The sequence below is a fragment of the Adiantum capillus-veneris genome, chromosome 4, assembly GCF_014529385.1.
Source record: "Adiantum capillus-veneris isolate H3 chromosome 4, ASM1452938v2, whole genome shotgun sequence".
NCBI lineage: Eukaryota > Viridiplantae > Streptophyta > Polypodiopsida > Polypodiales > Pteridaceae > Adiantum > Adiantum capillus-veneris.
The window spans coordinates 132896233-132921460 of record NC_140934.1 but is presented as its reverse complement, the minus strand read 5'-3'; the positions used below and the strand labels follow the sequence as shown (position 1 = coordinate 132921460).

The following is a 25228-nucleotide window of genomic DNA, read 5'->3' as shown; positions in this document are numbered from 1 at the left end:
CTTTTGCGATCGCGGTTTTAACAAGGCAAATAGCACTCCGAGGATAGAAAACGACGAAGGAGCAATCTGGGAGAGTTTCCACCAAGTGTCCTAAAGTTTTACCTCCCTTTCCAAGCCAACGGTGCAGTCACAAATCTTCATCGGAGCAATAAACCAGAAGTTACACTCTGGGGGCTATTTTGTATATAAAGAGACGAGAAGTAGACTCCGTGGAGGAGATGGATTGTAAACAGGTTTTGGTTAATCAAAGATTCTTTTTTAGATAACTTGGGCCTCTAATCTCCTTCATCTCTCTCTCTCTCTCTCTCTCTCTCTCTCTCTCTCTCTCTCTCTCTCTCTCTCTCTCTCTCTCTCTCTCCTATATATATTGGATATAAAAGGGATTTTGAAGACGACAACATCAATATTACAAGCAAGAAGAGCAAGTTGTGACAATTACAGTTTTGGGCTCTAGTGTGTCCCACATTGAGAACACATAGAGATAAGGGTGTTGTGACTTGAAGGTTGTGAGCAATACAACGACTTCGACTTCTTTGAGTTCACTTGTGAGTTATTTTCTTGTTCAAGTGTATTTCTCCTCCTCTCAACTTCACGCAGCTAGAGGCTCAGTGCCTGTCCGAGTAAAGTAACACCCTTCTCATGCGAGATTCGTCTCCTCAATAGGCTTGGTGAACCATCGCGAAACAACCGGAACGTGAAATTTGGGCGAGACATGGCCGAGGCAGACTCGAGAATCTACCTACAATGGACCAATTTATTGCTTTTCTTTAGCAACAGTGAAAATGCGACTTGGTTGAAATGATGCAAATTATTTTGGTTGGAGGAAAAATCAAGACAACAAATCAAAAAGCGACGGATGATACAATTACAGAAGCATGGATGCCTACTACTATTGCGTCAGATAGAGACCCCAAATTCATGAATTTGTTCTGGAGAGCAATGTGGGAAAATATGGGCACTCGGCTTAAATTCTCGTCGTCATTTCATCCACAAACAAATGGGCAATCAGAGATAATCAACTTGGTAGTTTTGGACTTGTTAAAGTCTTATATCTCTAACAACAAGACTCAATGGGAGAACTATTCGCCTCTATTGGAGTTTGCTTATGACAACATTGTTCACACGTCTATGGGGAACGCGCTATTTGAAATTGTCAAGGCTATCAAAAAGGTTCCACCGATTCTGTGCACCAAGAGTAAGATTTTTGAAGCAAATCAATACACATGATTTGGAGACTGCTTTTGCTAAGGTAAAGGGGCTTTGCAGAAGTCTCGGGCACAGCATAAGAAGGCAACAGCCAAGTATTATCGCAACTTGTACTTAAAGAACAATGATTGGGTGCTATTTCCGTTTGAGAAAGCACACCTATGAAAGAGGAAGGGTAAGGAGAGGCTTTTCCCAGAGCTTAGTATGCAATACTATGGGCCCTTCCGGATTCACAAAAGAGAAACGATGTATCCCTTCGGCTGAAGTTGCCAGATACCTAGAAGATTCACAATGCTTTTCGTGTGTCACTTGAGACCTTGCAAAGGAGTGGCATCAGAGGGCAAGGAGCTAAACAAGCAACTGGAAGTGGAAGAGACAAAAGAGATTCTCGTTCCAGAACAAGTCCTAGCGCGCAAAGAAAGGAGAGTGAAGGGTAAGCTAGTCCGCCAATATTTGATCAAGTTTGGGAACTATCCAGCTCTTTATGCAAATGGATGGAGGAGGACGACTTAGCAAATTCTTCTTGGTTATACTAGAGCTGTTCTTGAAGCTTTTGGTTTAGCACCGTCTATTCCTTAAGTGCACGTCGAATCAATGGGTTGAATTTGGTGGGGGTGCATGCTACACAAGAGGAGAGCCACTCCATTCCTTCGTCACAGATTGCCTAGAATAAAATAAAGTCACTAATTTCTCTATAAGATTTTAGGGGTACTGACAAGATGACAATTTTCTACGGAATGACTTTATGGAAAGATGTACATTGACATGGGAATTCCTAAAATGGACTTGTTACATGTGCTCTCTAATGTGTGTATTGTTTATGTATTGAAAAGATGAGATGGCTGCAACATTTTATCTGTTTCACCCGACGGGTGATGTAAATGTGATAGTAACGAGATTCAGTAGATCAAGACATCCATGAAAAGGTCAGCTAAATAAGTTCTAATGATCATGATTCTCATATGAGATTTCTACGGGGATAATGATGTGAATATGAGGTAATTGTTTGACTGCCGTCTTTGTGCAAGTGTTGGACATGTGTACTTTGGTCCATGTGTAACAAACTTGGACACTCCAAGTCAAGAATCTATTGCGACAGCACCAAATAACCACCTTAAAACAGTTCACAGTTCACAATTGATTTACACTGGCCCGACGGAGTTCCGTACCTAGAGATATTGGCCCCAAAGACTCGTGCCCCTTTCGGTATTTCTTTTTGTATTAATCTGAGCTCAAAGTACAAGAGTGATTGGGTCTCACTCTCAGACTCTGCGTCCAGATGCTCTGCAAAGTGGGAGCCCAAAACCACTTATTTATTTGTTTACAAGGGATGCCAGAAGCAGAGCCCCAAAAGCTTAGAATCAAAAGCTCTCTCTCTCTCTTACCCTAAAGTAAAAGCAAAAGCGTTCTCTCTCTTTCCCATCCTTTGCGTAGAATAAAAAGCAGGATCCAAAAACTTGTCAAAAGCAAAACTGCAGCAGAAAAGCAACCTCCGCAAATTCCGTCGCAATCTACATGCGTTCGTACTACTGCCACATGTCATGCCCGAAATTTAGGGTTAGGGTTTTTGGCAACATCTAGGGTTTTACAGATTAGGGTTTCTTGCAGAAATTAGGGTTTCTCTGGCAGCCACGTCATCACTTTGTGATATACCCCCCTCTTGAAAGCATTGTAATCGCCTTGGATTATGCCTGCAAAACAAACAGAGGCTATAAATATAAACCGTCTTAGCAGACACTGACTGTTAGCACCTACGTACTAGGAACACACATCTAGCACATGTACCAATCGACAGTCACATCACATGACATTCAACATTCATTCGGATCTTAGACCATGATTTATAGGAAATGTAGCTAGCAATCGCATCTAGATCCAGTCGGGACCTCATCGATGTCCGATTGACTAACCCCTATTGCAACCATGTTTATTCGAAATCAAGTAGATCAAAATGCTGCAGTCATTTCGTCTATCAGTTCCTGCACTTAAAAACAAGTCAAGAACAAATCAGTTTCATATTTAGGAATTCCATTTCATAAAGTCATACCACAGAATAGTGTCAGCTCTCAGTATCCCTGAAGCTCAAAGAGACATCGGTGACTCTAGAATCAAAATCGAGGCATCTGTTGCCAAAGGAGCGGAGTAACTCCCCTCTTGTGCATCCCATTGCACCAGATCTCCGGCCAAGCTGAACTATGGGTTTCATTGGAGTAGACTATGCTAAACCAAAAGCTTCGAGGTAAAGTTTCACAATCTAAGGAGTATCTGCTAGGTCCTCCTCCTCCATCCGCTTCGCATTCAATGCAAGATAGTTCTTGAACTTAACCAAGAACCGCCTTCGGACTTTACCTTTATTCTTCGTATCCTTATGTGCCAAAATCTGTACAGGAACAAGGATCCTCGTTTTCTTCCACTTCATGTTGCTCATCAAGCTCCCCATCATCAGGCACATCACCTTTAAAAGGTTTCAAGAGACTCACATGAAATGCATTGTGAATCCTCCACATGTCAGGCAGTTTCAGTGGGAAGGAGACATCATTAATCTTTTCAGAGATCTGGATAGGTCCGTAGTATCGCATACTCAGCTTTGGAAAAAGCCTCTCCTTTCCATTCTTTCTCAGGCGTGCCTTCTCAAAACGTAAGAGCACCCAATCATCCTCCTTCAATTTCAAATCGCGACGATGGCTATGCGCTGCCTTTTTCTGCCGTTCTTGAGATTTCTGCAAAGCCTCGCGGATCTTGGCAAAAGCCGTATCTAAGTCGCGCGTATACTCATCCGCTTCAAAAATCTCATCTTTCGTGCTTAGGAAAGGTGGAATCTTCGCAGCACCTTCAACAATCTCAAATGGCACCTTCCCCGTCGAAGAGTGTATCATGTTATTGTAGGCAAATTCCACCAAAGGTAGGTACTTTTCCCATTGAGTCTTCTGATCCGAGATATAAGACTTCAATCAATTTAAAACCACTGAATTGGCAATCGCAGATTGCCCATCAGTCTGCAGGTGGAACGATGACGAGAACTGCAACCGCGTGCCAATGTTCTCCTAAATTGCCTTCCAAAACAAACTCGTAAATCTAGGGTCCTTGTCGGAGACAATTGTCTCTGGCATGCCATGTAATCTGAAGATCTGGGCCACAAACAGTCTCGCTAAGTAATCCGGCTTGACTGTTTTCTTTACTGGAATGAAATGAGCCTGCTTGCTAAATCTGTCAATAACAGTCCAAATACCATCGTGACCAATCTGTGTTCTCGGAAGATCAAAAATGAAATACGTTGCAATACTTTCCCAAGGGCAGTTGGGTATGGACAAAGGCTGTAACAATCCGTGAGCTTTATCGTTGTCAAACTTGACCTTCTCGCATACCAAGCAATTGCGCACAAACACTTCCACATTCTTCTTGAGTCTTGGCCAAAAGAAGTATCTCTCTACCCCTTTCATGGTGGTAGCGATGCCGCGGTGACCCATAAAAGGTGGACAGTGGCATTCAATTATAACCTTTTCCCTCAACGCCTGTGTGACGCACAACATAGTTTTTCTCATCAAGTAGCCGTCCCGAATAGAATATCCCGCTACTGTCTCCCCATCCCGTATCCGTGTGAAAACGTCTGCAAAATCTATATCCGTGGCATACTGGTCGACCATACCCTCGAAGCTCCTATGATGTGTCGCGGAAATAGCCAGAACCAATGGCTTCCGAGACAAAGCATCTGCCACCACATTCTTCTGTCCCTGAACATGGACAATCTGGAAGTGAAACTGTGAGAAGATGTTCGCCCACCGCGTCTGCTTTTCCGATAGCTGCTTCTGTGACAAGAAGTAGCGCAAACTCTGATGGACTGTAGAGACAATAAAATCCGCTCCGAGTAGGTAATGCCGCCACTGAGTAAGAGCATGGATAACCGCCAAAAGCTCTTTCTCATTAATCTGTGCTGTCATTTTCGGCCTTGAGAACAATCGGCTCTCGTAAGAAATGACATGGCCTTCTTGCATTAAGACCGCACCCAGACTACGACCACAAGCATCACAATATACTTCAAATGACTTTTGCAAGTCCGGCAAAGTCAAAACTGGTCTTGTAGTCAATCTCTCTTTCAAAGTCTGAAAGGCAGTCACCTCTGTGGGTCCCCACGAGAAAGGGACTCCTTTCTGTGTCAAGATATGCAAAGGGGAAGCAACCTCTGCAAACTTTCGAATGGGCCGCTTGTGGTATGAACACAGTCCCAAGAAGCTTCTAACTTCATCGACATTCTTCAAATCGGGCCAATCATGGATAGTCTCTATCTTGGCCGGATCCATTTGCACTACCGCTGCTGAGACAATGTGTCCCAAAAAGCGTATCTCTGGTAGAAAAATTTCACTTTTCTTTGCATTAATCACTAACTTGTGATCGCGTAATGCCTGAAAGACCTGAAGCAGATAATCTCTATGTTCTTCCTCATTCTTGGAGAAAACAATGATATCGTCAAAGAAAGTGCCAACAAATAGCCTATACTCTGAAAAATCCCATCCATCACCCGGTTAAATGTCGCAGGAGCATTGGTAAAGCCAAAAGGCATCACCAAAAACTCAAATAACCCAAAAGTCGTCCGAAAAGCTGTCTTGTAGATGTCTGCCGGCGCGATTATGATCTGATGATATCCACTCTTCAAATCAATCCTGCTAAAGCACGAGAATCCCTGTAATCTATCGAGTATATCATCGATCCTAGGAATCGAAAATCTGTTCTTGATGGTGATTTTGTTGAGAGCTCTATAATCGATGCACATTCTCCAAGATCCGTCTTTTTTCAAAACCACCAACATTGGAGAGCAATACGGTGAAGTACTAGGCTGGACAAGACCCTTTTCCAAGAGGTCTTTCACTTGGTTCATAATCTCTTCGTTCTCTGCTCGGCTCACACGGTAAGGTGGCCGGTTCGGTGGTGTGCTTCCAGGTATCTGATCAATGGTATGATCTTCAAGACGAGCAGGTGGTAACTCGCTTGGTAAGCCCTCTGAGAAGCAATCAATTATCAGCGTGAGAGTTGAGAAAATCTGCGTTTGTCACAAGACGAGCACCACCTGCCAATAGAAAAGAACAGACTGAACAGACTTTTAACACTTCAATAACAATTGAACTAAAAGAGAGAGACGACACGCGACACAGAGTGGCGGAATTTCACCCTAGAGAGTATTGGCCCCAAACCTTGGCGCCCCTTTCGGTATTTCTTTATATTGCATCAACACAGTACAAGCCGGTACTCTAGACTCTGCACCTTCTTTAGGAAGCATGCCAGAGAATGAGCCCTAACCTCATATTTAAAGGCCCTTGGCCTGAAAAGCAGTTATAGTGAAAAGCCTTCAAAACTCAAAAGCTTCTGGTTCAAAAGGCAATGCCAAAAGCTGCCAGCATAATTTACAGAAATCTGTAGAGCTTGCCACGTCATCAGCCAACGCAAATCGCGGAATTCCGTACAGCATGCCACGTCATCATGTCAGCGCAATTTTCAAAAATCTGCCACTTCATCAGTTTTTGTGTGTGTGCGGGTCTTGCTTTATTTCGCCAGCTGCTCTCGAACTCTCAGGCATGTCGTCCTTGTCCTTCTGTTCTTTCTGTGACTTTTTAGGGCACTTTGCGGAGATATGTCCATGTTCCCCGCATCCAAAGCACTTCCCGTCCCTGATGAAGCGAGCTCTCTCCTGAGGAGTAAGCTTGGGTCGTGCATCCTTCTTCTCTGTGTTGCTCTTTCTCTTTCTACTTTCATTCGCTGAAGTCTGTTCGGCTCGTTGTGTCATGACCTCATCGGTGGGGTAGGTCAGACTGCCAGAGTGAATGGCAAAGCCCCGCTTCGCATGACTCATCAACTCCTGAATAGAAGCTGACTTTTGTTCCAAGCAGTGATCTCGGATCTCTGTAGGTAGACCCAAGGTGAACCGCTCAATCTATTCTCTGAAGGAGATCTTCTTGAATGAAGAGGCGGGTAGAAAAGAGCTCCAAAATCTCTCACAGTAAGCATCCACTGTATCTCTCTTGGTCATCCGTAGATGGTTCCAAGCAGCTCGTATATCGCATTCATACTCTTGCGTCAACCAAGAAGAAATAAAAAGCTTCTTAAATTTCAATCATTTAACTGGCGCATCTTGTTTAAAAGAACCGTGGACCACCAAGTTTGAGCATTCCTCTTAAAATAAGAGGCAGCTATCCGAATCATGGAGTGCTCTGAGTAGCGTCCTCCCGCGAAAGCGATGTCAAACTGCTGTATTAAAGACAAAGCCTTCGAAGCATCTTCCTAAAAAAGTGTCAAATTTGATTGACTGTCCACCTTCCTTAAACTCTCGGACTTTCTTGCTTTTATCTTCCAGAAAGTCATACTGGTTGGCTTTATAAAAATTCTTCTTGTTCGCATAAAATTTTCCGTCATCAGAGTCTGAAATGTCTGGACAAGTCCTCTATAGAACTGTCACTCATTGGGCCAGATTTAGACTTCTTTGCCTTTTTCTTGCCCTTTCCAAAGCGTTGTTCTTGCTTCGTTTTTTGCCTTTTCTGTCTTCTTCGCTCGAATCAAAAGAGCTAGAAGAACTGTCAGAAGAAGAAGAAGAAGAAGAACTGGGTACTTCTTCAAATCGAACACGCTTCTTCTGTTTCTTTGCTTTATCAAATGTCGACTGACGGCCCAAATATCCCGGGAAGTCAATGCCTTTCTTCTGCTTTTTGCCGTGCTTTTTGGCTTTGTTCTACGCGTCAAAAAGTTGAGCAATCCGTGCATCCACCACCTCTTCTAATTCCTTCTCTGAATATTTTTTGTGAGCAGAAGGTTTCTTGAGAGCGGGTTTCAGGGGTGGTGGTGTGGTTTTCTGCCACTGCTCGTGCACTTCCTGAAAAGAAGTCTCGCTCGTATATTTTGCCAATTTCGGATCATTCGCAAAACTAAGCATCATCTTTGTTGCATCGCCGATCAATTGACGATGCTTCATCTCTCGTTGCTCCGCCTGAGTAGGCCGAGGCGAGCCATACTCTCTGCCGGAATCTTCGTTGTGATCCCTGCCCGCATCTCCGGATGAAGAGGGTGTCGACCGATCCTTGCGTGAAGCCATAGGTGCCGCGTAAAAAAAATTGGGGATCGGATTTCCCGTAGAAGAGAAATCAGTCGTGCTCTAATACCACTGTAACAGACTTGGACACTCCAAAAGTCAAGAATCAATCACGACAGCACCAAATAACCACTTCAACAGTTCACAGTTCACAATAGATTTGCACTGGCCCGACGGAGTTACGTACCTAGAGATATTGGCCCTAAGACAGGCGCCCCTTTCGGTATTTCTTTATGTATTAATCAATTCAAAGTACAAGAGAGTGGTTAGGGTTTCACTCTCAGACTTTGCATCCAGATGCTCTGCACAGTGAGCCCTCACCACGTATTTAAATTACAAGGGATGCCAAAAGCAGAGCCCCAAAAGCTTTAGATCAAAAGCCTAGAAATAAAAGCAAAAGCATTTCTCTCTCAAGCTCTCTCTTGAGTTGTAAAAATAAACCAATCCAATTCTCTCTCTCTCTCTCTCTCTCTCTCTCTCTCTCTCTCTCTCTCTCTCTCTCTCTCTCTCTCTCTCTCTCTCTCTCTCTCTCTCTCTCTCTCTCTCTCTCTCTCTCTCTCTCTCTCTCTCTCTCTCTTTTCTTTTGGAAAAAGTATGGGCTGTATATTACTAAGTACAATATAATCCCCAACGGATGCCAAAAAAGCCTATCACGTGGGGTGTACAAGCTGAATGTAAGGAGGAGAGCCACTATAGTGACAACTCGACTAAAACAATCTCATGGTGGTCGGTGTGACGAGTGGAGGAGAAACCACCGAGGAGGGGCATAATGCCACGTAATCCGTCCACCTGTAAGTGTGAAGAAGAGTGGGGATCATGCCCCACGCCAAAGGAAGGCAAATCGGCGAGCCTCGGCTGCTCGAGATGCACCTAAGGAAGAATCCCACTGCCAAATCAGGGTGTGAATAATGTACAGCCAAATGGCAGTGAGGGTATCCTGAAGGAGCTGTGGAGCCGCACTGAGAATGTGGAGACAACGAGCTCTCCAAACATTCCATAGTGTAATACTAGTGATGACTGAAAAAACCTCATCACGTGTCTGAGAATCCCCCTGCCAAGCAATCTGTGGTAGCATAGCCAAAGTCCCTCGCCGATAACCAGTCGAGGTAAGCATAAAGGCTGGATCTATGTCTGAGCCCTCGTAAAAAAGATGGGGACCGAGCATCGGCATCAACCATGAGACAGATCCCCAAGTAAGAAATCCATGTTGAACACCTGCTCTGCTAAGTAGAAAGCAAACTGCAAGCCACACTACATGGGAAGCTGAGCATGACCAAAGACAATGACTCAGGGAGTCGCAAAGGACAGCGAGTACATAACGGATCATGACCCATAGTAGCTAGCCAAGTCTCAACTAGAAGTCCCACATGCGCAATCATCCACATGAAAAAAGAAATACGACGAGCCGCATGTAAATCCCAGATGGCAGACCAAAACTGCTGCAGATAGGCAAGAGAGAGACCTGAATGTAACCAGAAACACATATGAGTGGGCTGCTCTGGCAGCTGTCTCATCAATGCTAACTGTCCAATCTTGACAGTGTAATCAAAGAAGGATACAGGTGCACAAGTGGGGTCAGAGTGAGGCCAATGCCACTCTCCTGGGTCCCAATAAAGCTGAGATAGGGCACGACCCTCCCATACCCAAAGCCTCCAAAGTACAGCATCAGCGGAAGCGAAACGAGGGTCAACACAACGACGCTTCCCGCGGGAGCCAACTACTCTGATGGCCTCCCATCGAGCTCCGGGAAGGACAGGGTGCGGAAAGGTGGCATCATATGTCAATCTAGTATGAATCCCCTCAGACTGGTCAGTATCAACTGTGAACAGCATGGTGTCTAAACGAACTAATAAGAGAGTGCTCTGAGCAAAGAGGCCTTCCCAGCCACAATGGGGAGGCATCCGAACCGTGCCTCTCATGACTGCATCCCACTGTGAAGGAACGGCGGAATCAATCTCAAGCAGTCTGTCTGTCACCCCGCGACCAATGTCATAATGTTCTGCCACAAAATCAGCATCTAGCATCCGTGTCTCATGAAACAACTGCATAGAGGCCGCAGGGCCAGCGTCCCAGGCAGCCCAATCAATGTGAGTCCTCTCTCCAAGCTGACGGGGTGGATCAACCGAAGAATCAAGAACTCCAACATTCCAAATGAGAGGTTGGCGCTCAATCTCCTCACGACATGAGGGAGGTGAGCGTATTATAGCCCGTCGCATGGAAACCCAAATCTGAAGGATTGATCGGATGAAGGGGGAGAGGGAAGTGGTGGACAAGGGGGCATCAGTAAAGAGAAAACGATACCCTGTCTGCCAAGTAAGACCATCTCTAGTGCTGAGTCATGGAGTCACTACGCAAAGAGCAGCCTGAAGAAGCATCTTCCAAGGTTCTTGTCCGAGAAAAAGACCCCGAACAATAAGCTTGGTAAGAAGGGCGCGGCTCTGTAACTCTGGATCAATAATGCCAAGGCCTCCCTCTGACGTAGGACGAATGATCGTGGACCAACGAACTCGAGCATGGGTATCAATAGTCCCGTCTCTGCCACTCCATAAAAAGTTCCGCACTAGGCAGCGGAGCGGCGCCATCACACTAGAATGTAACATCCAACAAGAATCCGTATACCATATTATAGCCAGAATGACCTGGTTGGCGACCAATGCACGACCCACCAACGACAGATGACGTGAAGACCAATGGCATGGCTTCCTGCGAATAGACTGTAGTACGGGTGCAAACTGCTGCTGTGAGGTAAAATCTAATCCAACCTGAAAGCCCAGATATCTGCATGTCTGACCCGGTCGCAGCCATGTGAAACCATCAGCTACCCCCCAAGTAGGTATGTCATCACTGCCAACCAGTAACCCATAGGATTTATGCCAGTTAATGCGTGCACCACTGGCAATGTAAAAAACCTCTAGGGCCTCCCGCATGGCATCAAGAGCAGCTAGCAAATAGCGTAACATGAGCATAGTATCATCAGCAAACTCCTGATCGATAAGGTCTAGAGCTATAGGTATTGGCATGGTCAAGCCACAAAATGCATGACTCTGAGCACGAAGAAAGTCGGACATGGTCTCTCCTACAAACAGATACAGATATGTCGCTAGAGGACATCCCTGACGGATAGATCGAGAAAGCTCAAAACTGCGACTGACACGACCACCAATAGTAATAGCACTGTTGGCAGTCCTGAAGAGAGCGGAAATGCCTGAGATCCATCTCAAAGGAAAACCCATCCTGGCTAATGTTCCTTCGAGAAAGTCCCACTCAACACGATCGTATGCTTTCTCGAAGTCAAGGATGAAAAAAGCGAGAGGCTCAGAAGATGATCTGGCCCACTCCACTGCCTCATAAAAGTGAAGATATTATCCAGGATGCATCGATCCATGACAAAGCCTGTCTGAGAAGTATGAATAATATCTGGTAAGAACGGCCGCAAGCGATGGCTGATCATTAACGCTAATATCTTATAGACCGAAGGGAGTAGGGTAATAGGTCTCTCTCTCTCTCTCTCTCTCTCTCTCTCTCTCTCTCTCTCTCTCTCTCTCTCTCAATTTGCGTAGAGAAAATAAAGCAAAAGCTGAAAATCTGCCGCAGTCCGCCAATTGCGCAGCAATTTACGAAAATCCTGCCACGTCATCCTCATGGAAATCAGTCTGCTGCCCTAGGGTTAGGGTTAGGGTTTATGACAGTTTTTAGGATTAGGGTTAGAGTTTTTGGCATATTTTAGGGTTTGCAGGCTTTAGCGTTAGGGTTTCCAAAATTAGGGTTTTCAGCAGCAGTCAGGGTTAGGGTTTCCCGCATGCTCTCGGGCAGACACGTCATCACTTTGTGACAGACAATCAATTTGCTCTTTTAATTAAGGAGTTAGCTTCTCCTTTCTGCTCTTTTGATCAAGGAGTTAGCTTCTCCTTTCAGCTGTTTTGATCAAGGAGTTAGCTTCTCCTTTCTGCTCTTTTGATCAAGGAGTTAGCTTCTCCTTTCGTCCATATCGGAACTCTTGATATTCCGGCGTAGTAAAATTAGCCATCACACCCAGACCGTACTGATCTTCCATGGGTGTCTTGATGCACTAAAATTACATACCCGGGCAATCTCATCCAATTAGGAATATTCAGTAGCTGGCACATCACAATGCAACACAAATACTTACATATGCATGTTACAAGAAACAACAAACAGCGCCGCTGAGCACTCCCCTGAGACAAACGGTCTGCGGTATGAAGCTACTCAATGACTACCTCGTCACTCCCCCCGCTAATAACCTAAAAAGGTCCCGGGCCTTGAGCTTAGTGGACTGTACAACCAAATGCTCCCCAGACCGCAGTCTGCATCGCTTGGAGGTTCAAGCATACAACCAAAAGCTCCCCAGGCATCGGCCTGCGTCGTTCTGAGGTTTTCTAGCATACAACGGAACGCTCCCTAGGCATCAGCCTGCGTCGTTCCGAGGTTTTGAAACATACAACGAAACGCTCCCCACGCATCGGCCTGCGTCGTTCCGAGGTTCAAACAATACCAAAACAGTATTTCTCACTTCTCCACCAGGGAGTAAAATCATTAATCATTGAAACCAGTATTAAAACCAGAGTCAAACAATTCAAATCGGCACCAAGACAGGTTCAAAACAAATACCATCCATTTCAAACAAATTTCAAACAGAATCACCAAACAAGTTCTCAAACAGATTTCAAACTTAAAAAGCAATCTCGACATCAGTCGAGCTCGAAAAGTGACCGAATTTCCATCCTAGAACCTGCACCAAAAATTATCGTTAGGTTCATTCCGTAAGGTCGTAGCCAAGCACAGCATGGTCCATCAGCTCTTGGACAGACAGTGTTTCTTTGGCGGCGATGGTAGTCCCAAGATAGCAATCGCACCGAATCTCCAAGGTCATCTGCTCGTGAAGAGACATCTATTGAGAGATGTCGAGAAATTTCAAGTTATGATCTGCTAGGATTTCCATGGCAAGTATTTCAGGATACGCCACTCTGCCAGAAGTTGCACTCCGAAGGAAGATGTCAGAAACCATATAACTTCATGCAAAAATTTTCTTGAAAGCTTGCCAAGTCCTTGGAAGTGTGCGGCTTGGTAGCTATAGACATCAACATCTGCATGGCATTGCTTCTAAGAAAAACAGTGACTTGAAACAAATCTGGATCCTTCTCTTGCAAGTGATCTTAATTGGCTTATGCCCTGTAAGCCATGAGCGGTGAAGATGGGAGCGCGTCCGATGCGCGATGAAGTAAGGGTGGGAGTGGCTAATAAGTTCGGGCTGGAGGGCGAAGATACCTCAAATAAAATTCCAAAAGCTTTGTCTGCTCTTTTGTACGACCGGTATGCTTTCAGAAAAGTACATGCTTGATGCTCTGATACCACTGTCACAAGACGGGCACCACGTGCCGATAGAAAAGAACAGACTGAACAGACTTTTAACACTTCAATAACAACTGAACTGAAAGAGAGAGACGACACGCGACACAGAGTGGCGGAATTCCACCCCAGAGAGTATTGGCCCCAAACCTTGGCGCCCCTTTCGGTATTTTTTTATATTGCATCAACAGAGTACAAGCCGATACTCCAGACTCTGCACCTTCTCCACGAAGCATGCCACAGAATGAGCCCTAACCTCATATTTAAAGGCCCTTGGCCTGAAAAGCAGTTATAGTGAAAAGCCTTCAAAACTCAAAAGCTTTTGGTCCAATAAGCAATGCCAAAAGCTGCCAGCGTAATTTACGAAAATCCGTACAGCCTACCACATCATCAGCCAGCGCAAAACGCGGAATTCCGTACAGCATGCCACATCATCATGTCAGCGCAATTTTTGAAAATCTACCATGTCATCAGTTTTTGTGTGTGTGCGGATCCTGCTTTATTTTAATCCTTTGTGTCACTTAGGGCCCCATCGGATGGGGTCCCCATAAGTTGGTAGGACTTCTTCATCTGTTACTTGTTCTTCTTAGGGTTTAGGCCCCTCGGCCACATCTGTAACTTAGCTCCATTCTTTAGACTATGACACGTCAGCAGTTTGTTACAGCGTTCTTTATCAAGTTTAACCATATTTGTCCTATCCTCATCACTCAATTCTTTCATACAGATCGAGTAAACAAACAGACTGGATTTCACTAATTTTGAAATGGCCAAAGCCGATACAATAGGGACAGACTCGCCCTTCAGGTTAATGTCAAGTACAATGGTTTTGCCCTTCTCTGTAGTCAATGTCGCTTTTCTCGCCCGATAATCAACCACGGCGTTGTTCTTGTGGTACCAAGGAATTCCCAAGAGAACATCACAACCTTCCAAAGGCATTATGTAAAAGTCCTCATGCCCCAAATACCTCTAACAATGCAACCGAAGGTTGCCAATGACAAGTGTAATGGCTACATCCCTGCCGGGTGCCACTAGAACAGCCTTCGCAAGTGGTCCCATCCGATCGGGAGCAATCTCGAGCAGCGCCACCAATTCCAGTGAAATGAAGTTGGCCTTGGCTCCTCCATAAAAGAAGATCAGGGCCTCTTGGTCTTTCACTTTGCCCCAAGCTCGGCAAAGTTCTGTACGCTCGTCCATGATGTTGGGATCGGTACCCACACAATCTAGAACCAGTCCTGTTTTCATCTTGCCTTTTCTTCCACATTCCTCAGCTGCTCTCGAACTCTCAAGCCTTTCGTCGTCCTTGTCATTTTGTTCTTTCTGTGCCTTTTTAGGACACTTCGCGGAGATATGTCCATGTTCTCCGCATCCAAAGCACTTCCCCTCCCTGATGAAGCGAGCTCTCTCCTGAGGAGTAAGCTTGGGTCGTGCATCCTTCTTTTCTGGGTTGCTCTTTCTCTTTCTACTTTCATTCATTGAAGTCTGTTCGGCTCGTTGTGTCATGACCTCATCAATGGGGTAGGTCAGACTGCCAAAGTGAATGGCAAAACCCCGTTTCGCATGACTCATCAACTCCTGAATAGAAGCTGACTTCTGTTCCAAGCAGTGATCTCGGATCTCTGTAGGTAGACCCAAGGTAAACCTCTCAATCCGTTCTCTGAACGAAATCTTCTTGAATGAAGAGGCGGGTAGAAAAGAGCTCTCGCAATAAGCGTCCACTGTATCTCTTTTCGCGACGACACCAAATAACCACTTCAAAACAGTTGACAGTTCACAATTGATTTACACTGGCCCGGCGGAGTTCCGTGCCTAGAGATATTGGCCCCAAAGACTGGCGCCCCTTTCGGTATTTCTTTTCATATTAATCTGAGTTCAAGTACAAGAGTGGTTGGGTCTCACTCTCAGACTCTGCGTCCAGATGCTTTGCAGAGTGGGAGCCCAAACCACGTATTTATTTGTGTACAAGGGATGCCAAAAGCAGAGCCCCAAAAGCTTAAAATCAAAAGCTCTCTCTCTCCTCTTGCCCTAAAGTAAAAGCAAAAGAGTTCTCTCTCTTTCCCATCCTTTGCGTACAATAAAAAGCAGGATCCAAAAACTTGTCAAAAGCAAAACTGCCGCAGAACAGCAACCTCCGCAAATTCGGCCGCAATCTGCGGGCGTCTGTACTGCTGACATGCCCGAAATTTAGGGTTAGGGTTTCTGGCAGCATCTATGGTTTCTGCAGATTAGGGTTTCAGAAATTAGGGTTTCTGCAGATTAGGGTTTCTGGCAGAAATTAGGGTTTCTCTGGCAGCCATGTCATCACTTTGCGACACCATGGGTAATTATTGTCGGTGTCTATTGAGCTACTTTTTGCCCTTTGTCTGTTTTGCAAGTGTAATCGAGAACGGTTACACTTCAAAGGCCACACTTAACCAAAAAGCTGGCACCCAAACCTTGCATTGAATCGCTCCTCCTGGTTCAACACCATTGGAACAATCTTGTCCCAAGAAATAGTATTCAATCTGCCCTTTGCTCTGCTGGATCACTTGGCTTTTGAAAGTTACTATTGACAAAACCTCCAAGCTCATAAGAGTCCAAGACCGCTGTCATGGTCGCTTTCCAAATGGCATAGTTCTCGTCATTCAATTGCCAATTCGAAGGTAGGAAGGGTATGTATCTTGATTGATTGAGCACCTACGCTGGGGTAGAGCTGGACCAATCTCCCCACTCCTCGTAGACTTGTGCTCCATCATAAACTTCCTCTTGTTGCACTTCTTCATCATGGACCGAGTTAAAATCAGAATCATCACCATTGGCATTGTCGAATCAAACTTGGGCATGTGAATGCCACGATGAATGAAGGGAAACCTTCAAATCAGCCCCCTAAAAACATGTATAAATCACTCTCATAACTCCATTCAACCTACTTTACCTTATTCTATTTTCAGCACTTCAGTCCTTTCCTCTGGATACCCAAAAGACATACAGATATACATTGTTCTGACTCATAGGCCGACTTTGACCTCTAGAATACATTGATAAATCTCTCTTTCGTCCTTTCTTTCTCTCGTAGCCCATCCATGAAAGATTTCAGAAATATTAACTTAAGAATCTTGTTAGCTTACCTTCCTTCTTCACCTCTTCGATGACAGTCACTCTTGCACTTGAATCAGCAGATACAGAAAGTAAGGCTCTACAAAAGTCAAAAAGCACTCTCATTCCCAGAAAATGTGTCAAAGAAAATAAATAACAGAAGTGAAACATCATAAAGACAAAGAAGGGCAAGGTAAGAGACATGAACTGAAAAGGATTAAACCTGCAATCTCGAGAGAACTCCATGGATGTAACAAAAATCATGTGAGCCCTCTTTACACGTTGATGGATGGTCATTTTGGCAACTGAGATGATGGAAACATCGCCTTCAGAACTTCCACTGTCAAAAAATTACACAAAAGAGTCAGAAGTGGACTATCAAGCATGCTTCTTAAGCAAGCTATTCAGCAGAATCAACTGCAAAATGTTGGATTATTTGAACCAGCAGTAAAATGTAGTAATCACCAATCTAAAGCACCTTAGGGGAAGGCAACACGACATACATAGCCAGATATTTTCCATCATAGGACATCGCAAATGCTGAAATAGGACTTTCTTGAAATTTCTTCACGCCAACTTTTCTCCAGTTATTTGTGTTCCAAACGGCAATGCTACCCTTTTCACCTGCTTCATAACACAATGAAGAAACACCTTTTAAGTGCCACTTTTGAATCCTTGAGCAGCAAGGCATAATGAGCAAAATTGGCTTTCAAAAGATGTATTAATTCAGCCCTGAAACTGAATGTTCCATTAAAGAAAACACTTACAGGCATGGCAAACAAAAAGAAAGAAATCTAAATATTGGAAGGCCCCTAATAAATCTGCCATATCAGAAAGACAAGCTCGCTGCTGCTGCTGCCTCGCCATCGCTTTCCTCTGCGCATCGCTGCCTTACACACACACACACACACACACACACCGGGCCTCTTGCATGCGCTGCCCTTCACCCTCGGCCACCCTTTGTCCTTCGCTTTGTCCTCTCCACACATTTCGTGCTGTTGATCTCCTGCTTCTCGGGCCATTCCCGCATGGTGGGCCTCACAGCAACAAGAAATCACCCACCACCACTCCCTCATGCAATAGCAAGCACAGATGGAGGCTCTTGTTCCGGCCCATAGGGACTCAAATGAAGCCCCCTTGCCCGACCCCGCGAGACCACCATCCAACTTGCTCTCTTGCCAACGGAGCAAGTGAGCCCTGCAGCTCCAAGCAACCTTTGTCATCTACAAGATTATCCGCACCCGACCTAGCAAAGGCAAGGTGTGTGATCTCCTCCATGTGCGCCTTCTCTCGGAGGTGGGAAAGATCATTGACGTACCATTCCTCGGGCGTGGCTACTACTCGCAAGATCGTGACCAAGGTCATTTCAATGAGACCCTTAGCCATCCGAGCAATCAGGGTTCATGTTAAACAGTGGCGCCATGGTTTCGATCCAGCTTCTCATGTTATTGTCGAGGAGGCGAATCTGTCCATCTCGGTCTGCTTCCCCGGCCTAAGGAGAGAGTATCTCCCGCTTCTATCTAGGTTAGGTTCCGAGATTGGGACCGTCTTGGAGACACTGCACACGGCAACTTCAGTCGTTGCCAAGGCAACAGGTATACCTACACTACATGTTCTACTCTCCTGGAGGTAGTCATATTTTGCCTAGGATGGTTCCGCCAAACCATGGAGTATTTGGTATGTAGACACATGGGCCATCTTGTGAAGGCTGCCCTTGCAGAAGGACCCGACCCGCAACACAAATTCAACCTAGCATGGCTGGCCAGACGCAACAGACAGACTCAGGATGTTCCGACTGGCACTTCCTCAGAGACAAGTGCCATGTCAGCTGATGGCTGACAGCACGTACATAGCCGTCGCCCCCAAGGAAAAGCACGCCACACAGCCCCTCCTAGTGGCCGACCTACAACAAGATAGCAGCATTGGGTTCCTACATGAAACCGATTTGAACCTCTACAACAGGATGTCCCTAAGGAGACTCCTTCCACCTCAACCTCGCCACCGCGTTCCCCCTCTTCCTCCGCCCACCAACTCCACCTCCCCCTCCTCCACTCTCTCCCGCCTCTCTTATCTCCCCCATTAGACCTGCAGCCTCGTCTCCTGGTCCGTCTCATACCCCACCACCGACTCAGGAGGCAAGACACTCCTCTACAGCCCGAAAATTTCTTGGCAATGCTTTTGCCACAAGCCGACTGGTTCAGAGGGACAGCCCTACTTGAGGACACCACTTTTAGTGCACGCTTCCCCTTTTGAGTCAGTCGCGTGAGGGCTGACCAATTTTGACATTCGTCGGCGATGGGATTTTTTCGACTACGACTTTACACGCTTTCTTGGCGACCCATCTGCTGACCTTGAGGCAGCTTGCTTAAGAGTACATGTTCTCTTCATAACAGCCAGAGGTGCACATGCTTTGGACATAGCGGTTGGTTTCTCTTTTTCGCTCTATGGCCGGGATCACACAGAGTGGGCTATGCATATAGTGTTGGATTGGCTCCATGTTCAAGCTCTTGAGTTTTCTCACCACACAGGGGACACACTTGATAAAAGACCATATGGCCATTGGCCAAGTTCTCTGTGATGCCACTTGATGCAGCAGGTTGTAGACACATTGTAGTATATTTCTTTGCAAACACTTAAGAGTGCACCTCGCTATGTATATGTATGTGAGGATTCCTGGACGAGGATGTAGCTCTACAAACTGCACTCTCATCTTGGGCATGGGTTGGACACATACTTCAAGCACGCCTTTCTCGGTGTCGCTCGGATGCGGACTACCCATCCAAGCAGGCCTCGAAGATTTCCAGGTTACTGTACAGTGAACTCTAGGGATGCTCATATGAACCTGCCATTAAGATGAAGTACAAGGCTGTAGGACATCTGTGAAAAGTGTAAAGTAAAATTGGGGAGGTGCGTAGTTCCAAGATTGACAAGGACTGAAGTGCAAGCCCACTCACTGACAAAAGATCAAAGGTGCCTCTCTTGCTGCCCTAGAAGAGCTGGCTGATGTCTTCCACTAACCGCACAGTGTGCAGTAACTCTAACCATATCTCAAACAAGGTATCTAGTGTCCATAAAGGCCAAGAAACTCGTTTCCTCAATCAAATAACTTACAAAACGTTTAAAACCCTTCAAAAATTCACTTGAACATTCATATGTTACTTTGATTGAAGTTTTCAACTCCAAAGCAAGCTTTGAATCTCCTGTCTTTCTATGTTGACTTAAATACATGTGTGATGAGTGTGCGCTCTAAGCATGCATATTTATGGCTTGATACTCAAAGATCTTTACGAAACTTCTATTGTGGAGTTTCATAAACTAGTTAAACCGTGTCAAAACTTTTGAAACTCGTTTCATACAAAAAAGGAAGGAGTGGCACTCAAAATATGTGTGCATCTAGCCTTCCAAATAATCCACAATGTAATAGTGCCATGCCTGACTGGCTAATCCATCTACGACAATGCAGGCAGTTCCTTGGCCTACTAAATGATTTAGTAGGCCATGCACTCCTAGGTATATGTCAAACTGCAAGCAAGGGAAATTCATAGCATTCTTTTCTATTAACATAAGAGTTATCGTGTGAATTGTGTCAAGGTAAAGACATAAAACAGAAGACGGAGTTTGTTGTCACCTTCCTTGACAGCAACAAACAGTAAAGGATTTGTGCCATCTCTCGAGAACCGACAAAATCCTAAATCCCCTCCCTGCCATATAAGTTCATTGGTGGTGAAACTTACAAGAACCAGGGCTTGAATGAAATTTTTGAAATGCCACTTGCCTGATCCAATGATAATGAAGCTACTGTAGCCATTGTGGACAAGTCCCAAATCCTACATGGTCCGGAACCACCAGTAGATGCCAGAAAAGCAGAGTCCAAGCTGTGAAAAGTAGTTCAGAATAGAACCAATAAGCCAAAACTATTGATTAGGGGTGCAATAACAATAACAACTTTCGTCTCTAAAATCCCTCTGAGCACTTGGCATTTCCATGTCACTTGACAAAAGGACATTTGCATATTTGAGAAATAAAATCTCTAAAAGGACAGGAAAAAAGAACCATAGATACCTAAAATCAATGTCTCTGATGCTTCTATGAGCTTCTGGCTGATCAAGTATCAGCCTTAAACTTGGCCACTCAAAGACCCGTAAATGCCCATCCTATTGGTCACAAACGAAGATTGCATTAACAAAAAATACAGCTGTGTTACAACGAGATAATTCTTATTACGCTAAACCCACTCACATCGCCACCGGCAGCAAATCGGGTACCATCTGCACTGAACACCAAAGACCTCTGTTGCCCAGCTTCTTGAAGTTGAGTTAAAACCTTAGTTGCCGGTTCAAGCTTCATATTTTCAGGCTCAGACCCACTGGTCTTCACCATTTCAAAAAGCCTACTCAAAAACACACCCATAAGCTATTCAGCACTTAAGCCCTTTACAACTTTCTGTCGCAAGCTTCAAACAGTACCTGCAGCTTCGTGTGAAAGAGCACACAATACCATGCCCTGTTGGATGAACTGCCATGCGATAAGGTGGATCGTCCTCAGTGGAAAGAATATGAACCTGCACACCAGTTAAAATCAAGCTCTACTCACCAATATGTGTTAAGGATCTTATGTGAGCCAGGCTGTCTCTTTCTATACTAATTGTTAAGGATATTGTTTGAACCCCACTGTGTCTTGTAGATTGTCGGTTAAACAGTCCATACTTATATTCTAAGATATTTTTCCAGAACATGGTATAAACCATCCAATCAAAATAGCAATCATTGTAACAAAGTTATAGACATGAGTACATAATTTTCGAAATGATCACCAAACAGATTGTTCACACACACACAAGACAGAGGATTATGCATGCAATATTTGTATGAAGTACATATACATATATACTTACGTTTGTTTAGACACGCATATATATTTACATAAGTGCATATGCATGTGTTTAAGACTAATTATGTTGAAAAAAGCATTTTTCTTTAAGACATCTCATATAGGTTTCAAACACAGTTACTTTCTATGAACTCTGGGTGTTGAAATGGTTGGTGATAAAAATTGCAGAACTAAAAGTTAATGGTGACATAATCAGCAGGCTCAAAGAGATCATATTGGATTCTCGTTCGTGGCTCACAGCACATGACTCCTTGAGTTTTGATGTTTGATGTGAGGCAACAAGAATACCTACGTTGGCAAGACAAGTTGTTATGCCCATCATAGCATACTTGATTCCGAAGTATCTAGCAACTCCAGTCGAAAGAATACATCGTTTATCTTTTCAAAAATCTTGAAGGGCCCATAATATCACATACTTAGCTTTGGAAAAAGCTTCTCCTTACCCTTCATTTTCCTAAGGTGTGCCTTCTCAAACGGAGAAGCAACTAATACCCTTCCTTCAACTGCAAGTTGCTCTAATGCTTGTATGCTACTTTCTTGTATCATTCTTGAGACTTCTGCAAAGCCTCATTAACCTTAGCACAAGCAATCTCTATATCCTATACAAAGTGATCTGCCTGAAAACTCTGGTCCCTGGTGCACAAAATAGGAAGAACCTTCTTGCCACCTGCGACAATCTCCAATGGTGCCTTTCCCGTCTAAGTATGAACAATGTTGTCGTATGCAAACTCCACCAATGGAAGATACCGCTCCCATTGAGACGTAAGTTCACAGATAGAACAGTTTAACAAGTCCAAAACCACTGAATTGGTAATCTCTGACTATCATCGGTCTGTGGATGAAACGATGAAGAGAATTCGAGTATAGTGCCCACATTACAAGTATGAACAAACTTGTCCAAATCCTTCTTGAGCTGTAGCCAATAGAAGTATCTTTCAACACCGTTGCCTCTGAGCCCAACAATTTTATCCAAGCAGCTTGTGTGCTAGGAGCAGTCAATCAAGTAGTCCTCTCCACTTGGAGGATCCTTTTGGAGTGGGGATTTGACGACTCTTATCGAGAGATAAGAGTATCCCGACTTGACTTTGAAAGCTTTAGAGTGTTCCTTGGTGTGATAAATAGGCTACCTTTCGATTTTGAATCTCGAGGGAGGAACGTGCTTCACGCTTGGCTTTACGAGGAGGAGCGGATTTCTATCAGATATGAAGGACCTGTGGTCTTTGAATGTGAGGATCTTGCAGCACCCACACTCCTTGATCACTTCACTTTGGTTCTTTTGTGGTAAAAGTCAAGGGTTCCTTTTTAAGAGTTTTCGTGCACTCTAATCATGGCTGTGAACAGGCAAATGTCGGGATATCCTCTTTTCTTTGGGGAACCTGGAGAGGATCTTGATCTGTTTCTTGCAGATTTTCGAATGGCCTTACACATCAATCGTATCTTCACAGATGATGAAAGGTTAGGGGTGTTTCAAGTTGTCCTTCGACGTGATGCTGATACATGGTTTCAAGGACTTAGTGAAGAGGTAAGGGTTGCGTTTCCTAGGGTAATTGAGGCATTTCAAGCTCAATTTGGCCAACCTCTTAACACCCAAAAATTGTGGAGAGATATCACTTTGCTAAAGCAAAAATGTTTAAGTGATTATTATGAGTATAGACAAGAGTTCACTCGTTTATAGACTCTTTGGTTGTGTAGCTTGCCTAACCCGAGAGATGGTGCATAATGTTTTAAGAAGGAGAGATTCATTGGAGGACTCATTCCCCCATTAAGGATCAAGGTCAAGGCAGGAGAACCAACAAATTATGCAAATGCTGAGCGTAGGGAAACCCAAAAGGTAAGGAAGATGATGTGTTTGGAGGAGGGAGAAAGTTCAAATACACAAAGAGAACCCTCCCTTCCAACATCAACAACAAGGACAAGGGAGCTTCCGGAGGTAACGGCCGATGTCATTGAGAGCTTAAATGAATCCTTGAACAACATGTCAATTTACCTTGCACAAGCCATAGGTCCAAGGGGACAAGCCAAGAAGCCCGAGGAGAAGAGCCACGACCAAGGCGAGTCTTGCAATGTTGGAATTGCGGTGAATCTGGGCATGGGATGTATAATTGTCCTTGGCCCCGGGGGGAGCCAGGGAGGCCTAACTTGAATTATCCATTATTGAATGCAGGTGAAGGCACTAGTCAACTTGGTTTTGAGTCTCTCAAAAGTCGTAATCTGTGAAGGTCCCGAAGTGAATGGTACCCCTTTCCAAGTCAAGGTATGCAATAGCAATGCAATCTCTGCAAACTGTCGAATGAACCGTCCGTAGTAAGAGCATAAAAGCAACTTATATCATGTACATTTCTAAGAGGCGGCCAATCTCGAATTGCAACCACCTTCGTCGGATTCTCAACCAAGTATCTCCATAAGGAAGGACTCACTTGTCTTCCCATTTATAACCCATTTGTTTCCCTTAAGATGCTCTGAAGAGTGGGGCCCCTTGGGCTTATTTTTCCTTACAAGGGATGCTAAAAGCAGAGCCCCAAAAGCAGCGAACTCAAAAACAACTTGGTCCAAAAGCTGCCATAAAAAGTCAGCAATGCAAAAAGCGGAATTTCTGTACAGTTCTGCCACGTCAACAGTCAGCACGTTTTACGGATGTCCGTGCAACAACCACGTCAGCAGTTTCTTACGCTTTACGTTAAAGCCTAGTGTCCCTTTGGCCCCTCGGCAGTTGTCCATAAGTTGGAACAACTTGATAGTTTTTTTTTTCCCAGAAAAAGATCCTTCTATTAGTTAATGAAAACTACCCATAGGGCTACAACCACCTCTGCAAGAGAGGGCTACAACAAACATGATGGGGAGACTCTCCCAATGAAAAAACAGCATATATACAATGAGGCTAAATTAAGAGATGGGAGGAGGGAAGAGCCACACAGGTGGACGATAGTGCCATCTGAGCACACCCTGGACTATGGTGTAGAAAGGCCCAGGGCGCCAGAGTCGAAGGAAAGCCTCGCGGCGCTCCCGCATGCGGTCGGAGCTGCCATGTAGTCCCTCAAGCTGTCCTCTAAGAGTATGGATCAGCTCTAGCCAAAAGTCACGAACAGTCCCTGCTGGTGGCACAGGGCGAGCCTCAAAGATGCGGAAACAGCGGGCCCGCCAGAGTCAGGCCACTGGTGAGCTCCCAACAAACCTCTCTCTCACTGCACCACTCCTGTGGAGTAAGCTCTGTAGCAGGCTGGAGTGTAGGTCGCCCCCCCTGCATCACTATCATCCTGCTGGTCAAAGATAGCTCAAACTGAAGTGCCGGGCCCGTGAGGGTGGACCAAGCCGCTGCCCCCCAAGTGTACTGTCGAGCCGTGGAGAGAGCAGGCATCAGCCGAAGAACTCGTAGCCACACATGGGCCGAGGGACAGTCCCAAAGACAGTGAGACTAACTCTCCACCAAATGGTCACAAGCTACACATGTGGCCGAGAGACCACTATGCACTAGCCAGCTCCCTACTGTTGTAGCTCTATGTGCGACCAGCCACTGAAACAAGGTGACTCGCCTCGGCTGTCTGGAGTCCCACAACCTCTCCCAAAAGTCTGCCAAGAACTCGACTGTGAGACCCTCCTCCTGCCAATGACGTGCTGCAGCGG

At 45.1% G+C, this 25228-nt stretch overlaps 1 protein-coding gene across 2 annotated transcripts in view; it reads right to left on the bottom strand.

Moving 5' to 3' along the window:
- Window positions 1-25228, bottom strand: part of LOC147460003 (SEC12-like protein 2) — an 89084-nt gene that overhangs the window by 21561 nt on the left and 42295 nt on the right. Inside the window, exons 2-9 of one of the 2 annotated variants that reach the window (XM_086511159.1) lie at window positions 21184-21278; window positions 20957-21107; window positions 20780-20871; window positions 20489-20592; window positions 20346-20414; window positions 17221-17344; window positions 16941-17057; window positions 16750-16817 (exon numbers count right to left, since the gene is read on the bottom strand). In XM_086511159.1, coding sequence (XP_086367285.1) covers window positions 16750-16817; window positions 16941-17057; window positions 17221-17344; window positions 20346-20414; window positions 20489-20592; window positions 20780-20871; window positions 20957-21107; window positions 21184-21278 — 820 coding nt within the window. The remainder of the gene's footprint in view (window positions 1-16749; window positions 16818-16940; window positions 17058-17220; window positions 17345-20345; window positions 20415-20488; window positions 20593-20779; window positions 20872-20956; window positions 21108-21183; window positions 21279-25228) is intronic. The other variant, XM_086511160.1, reaches the window with a different exon arrangement.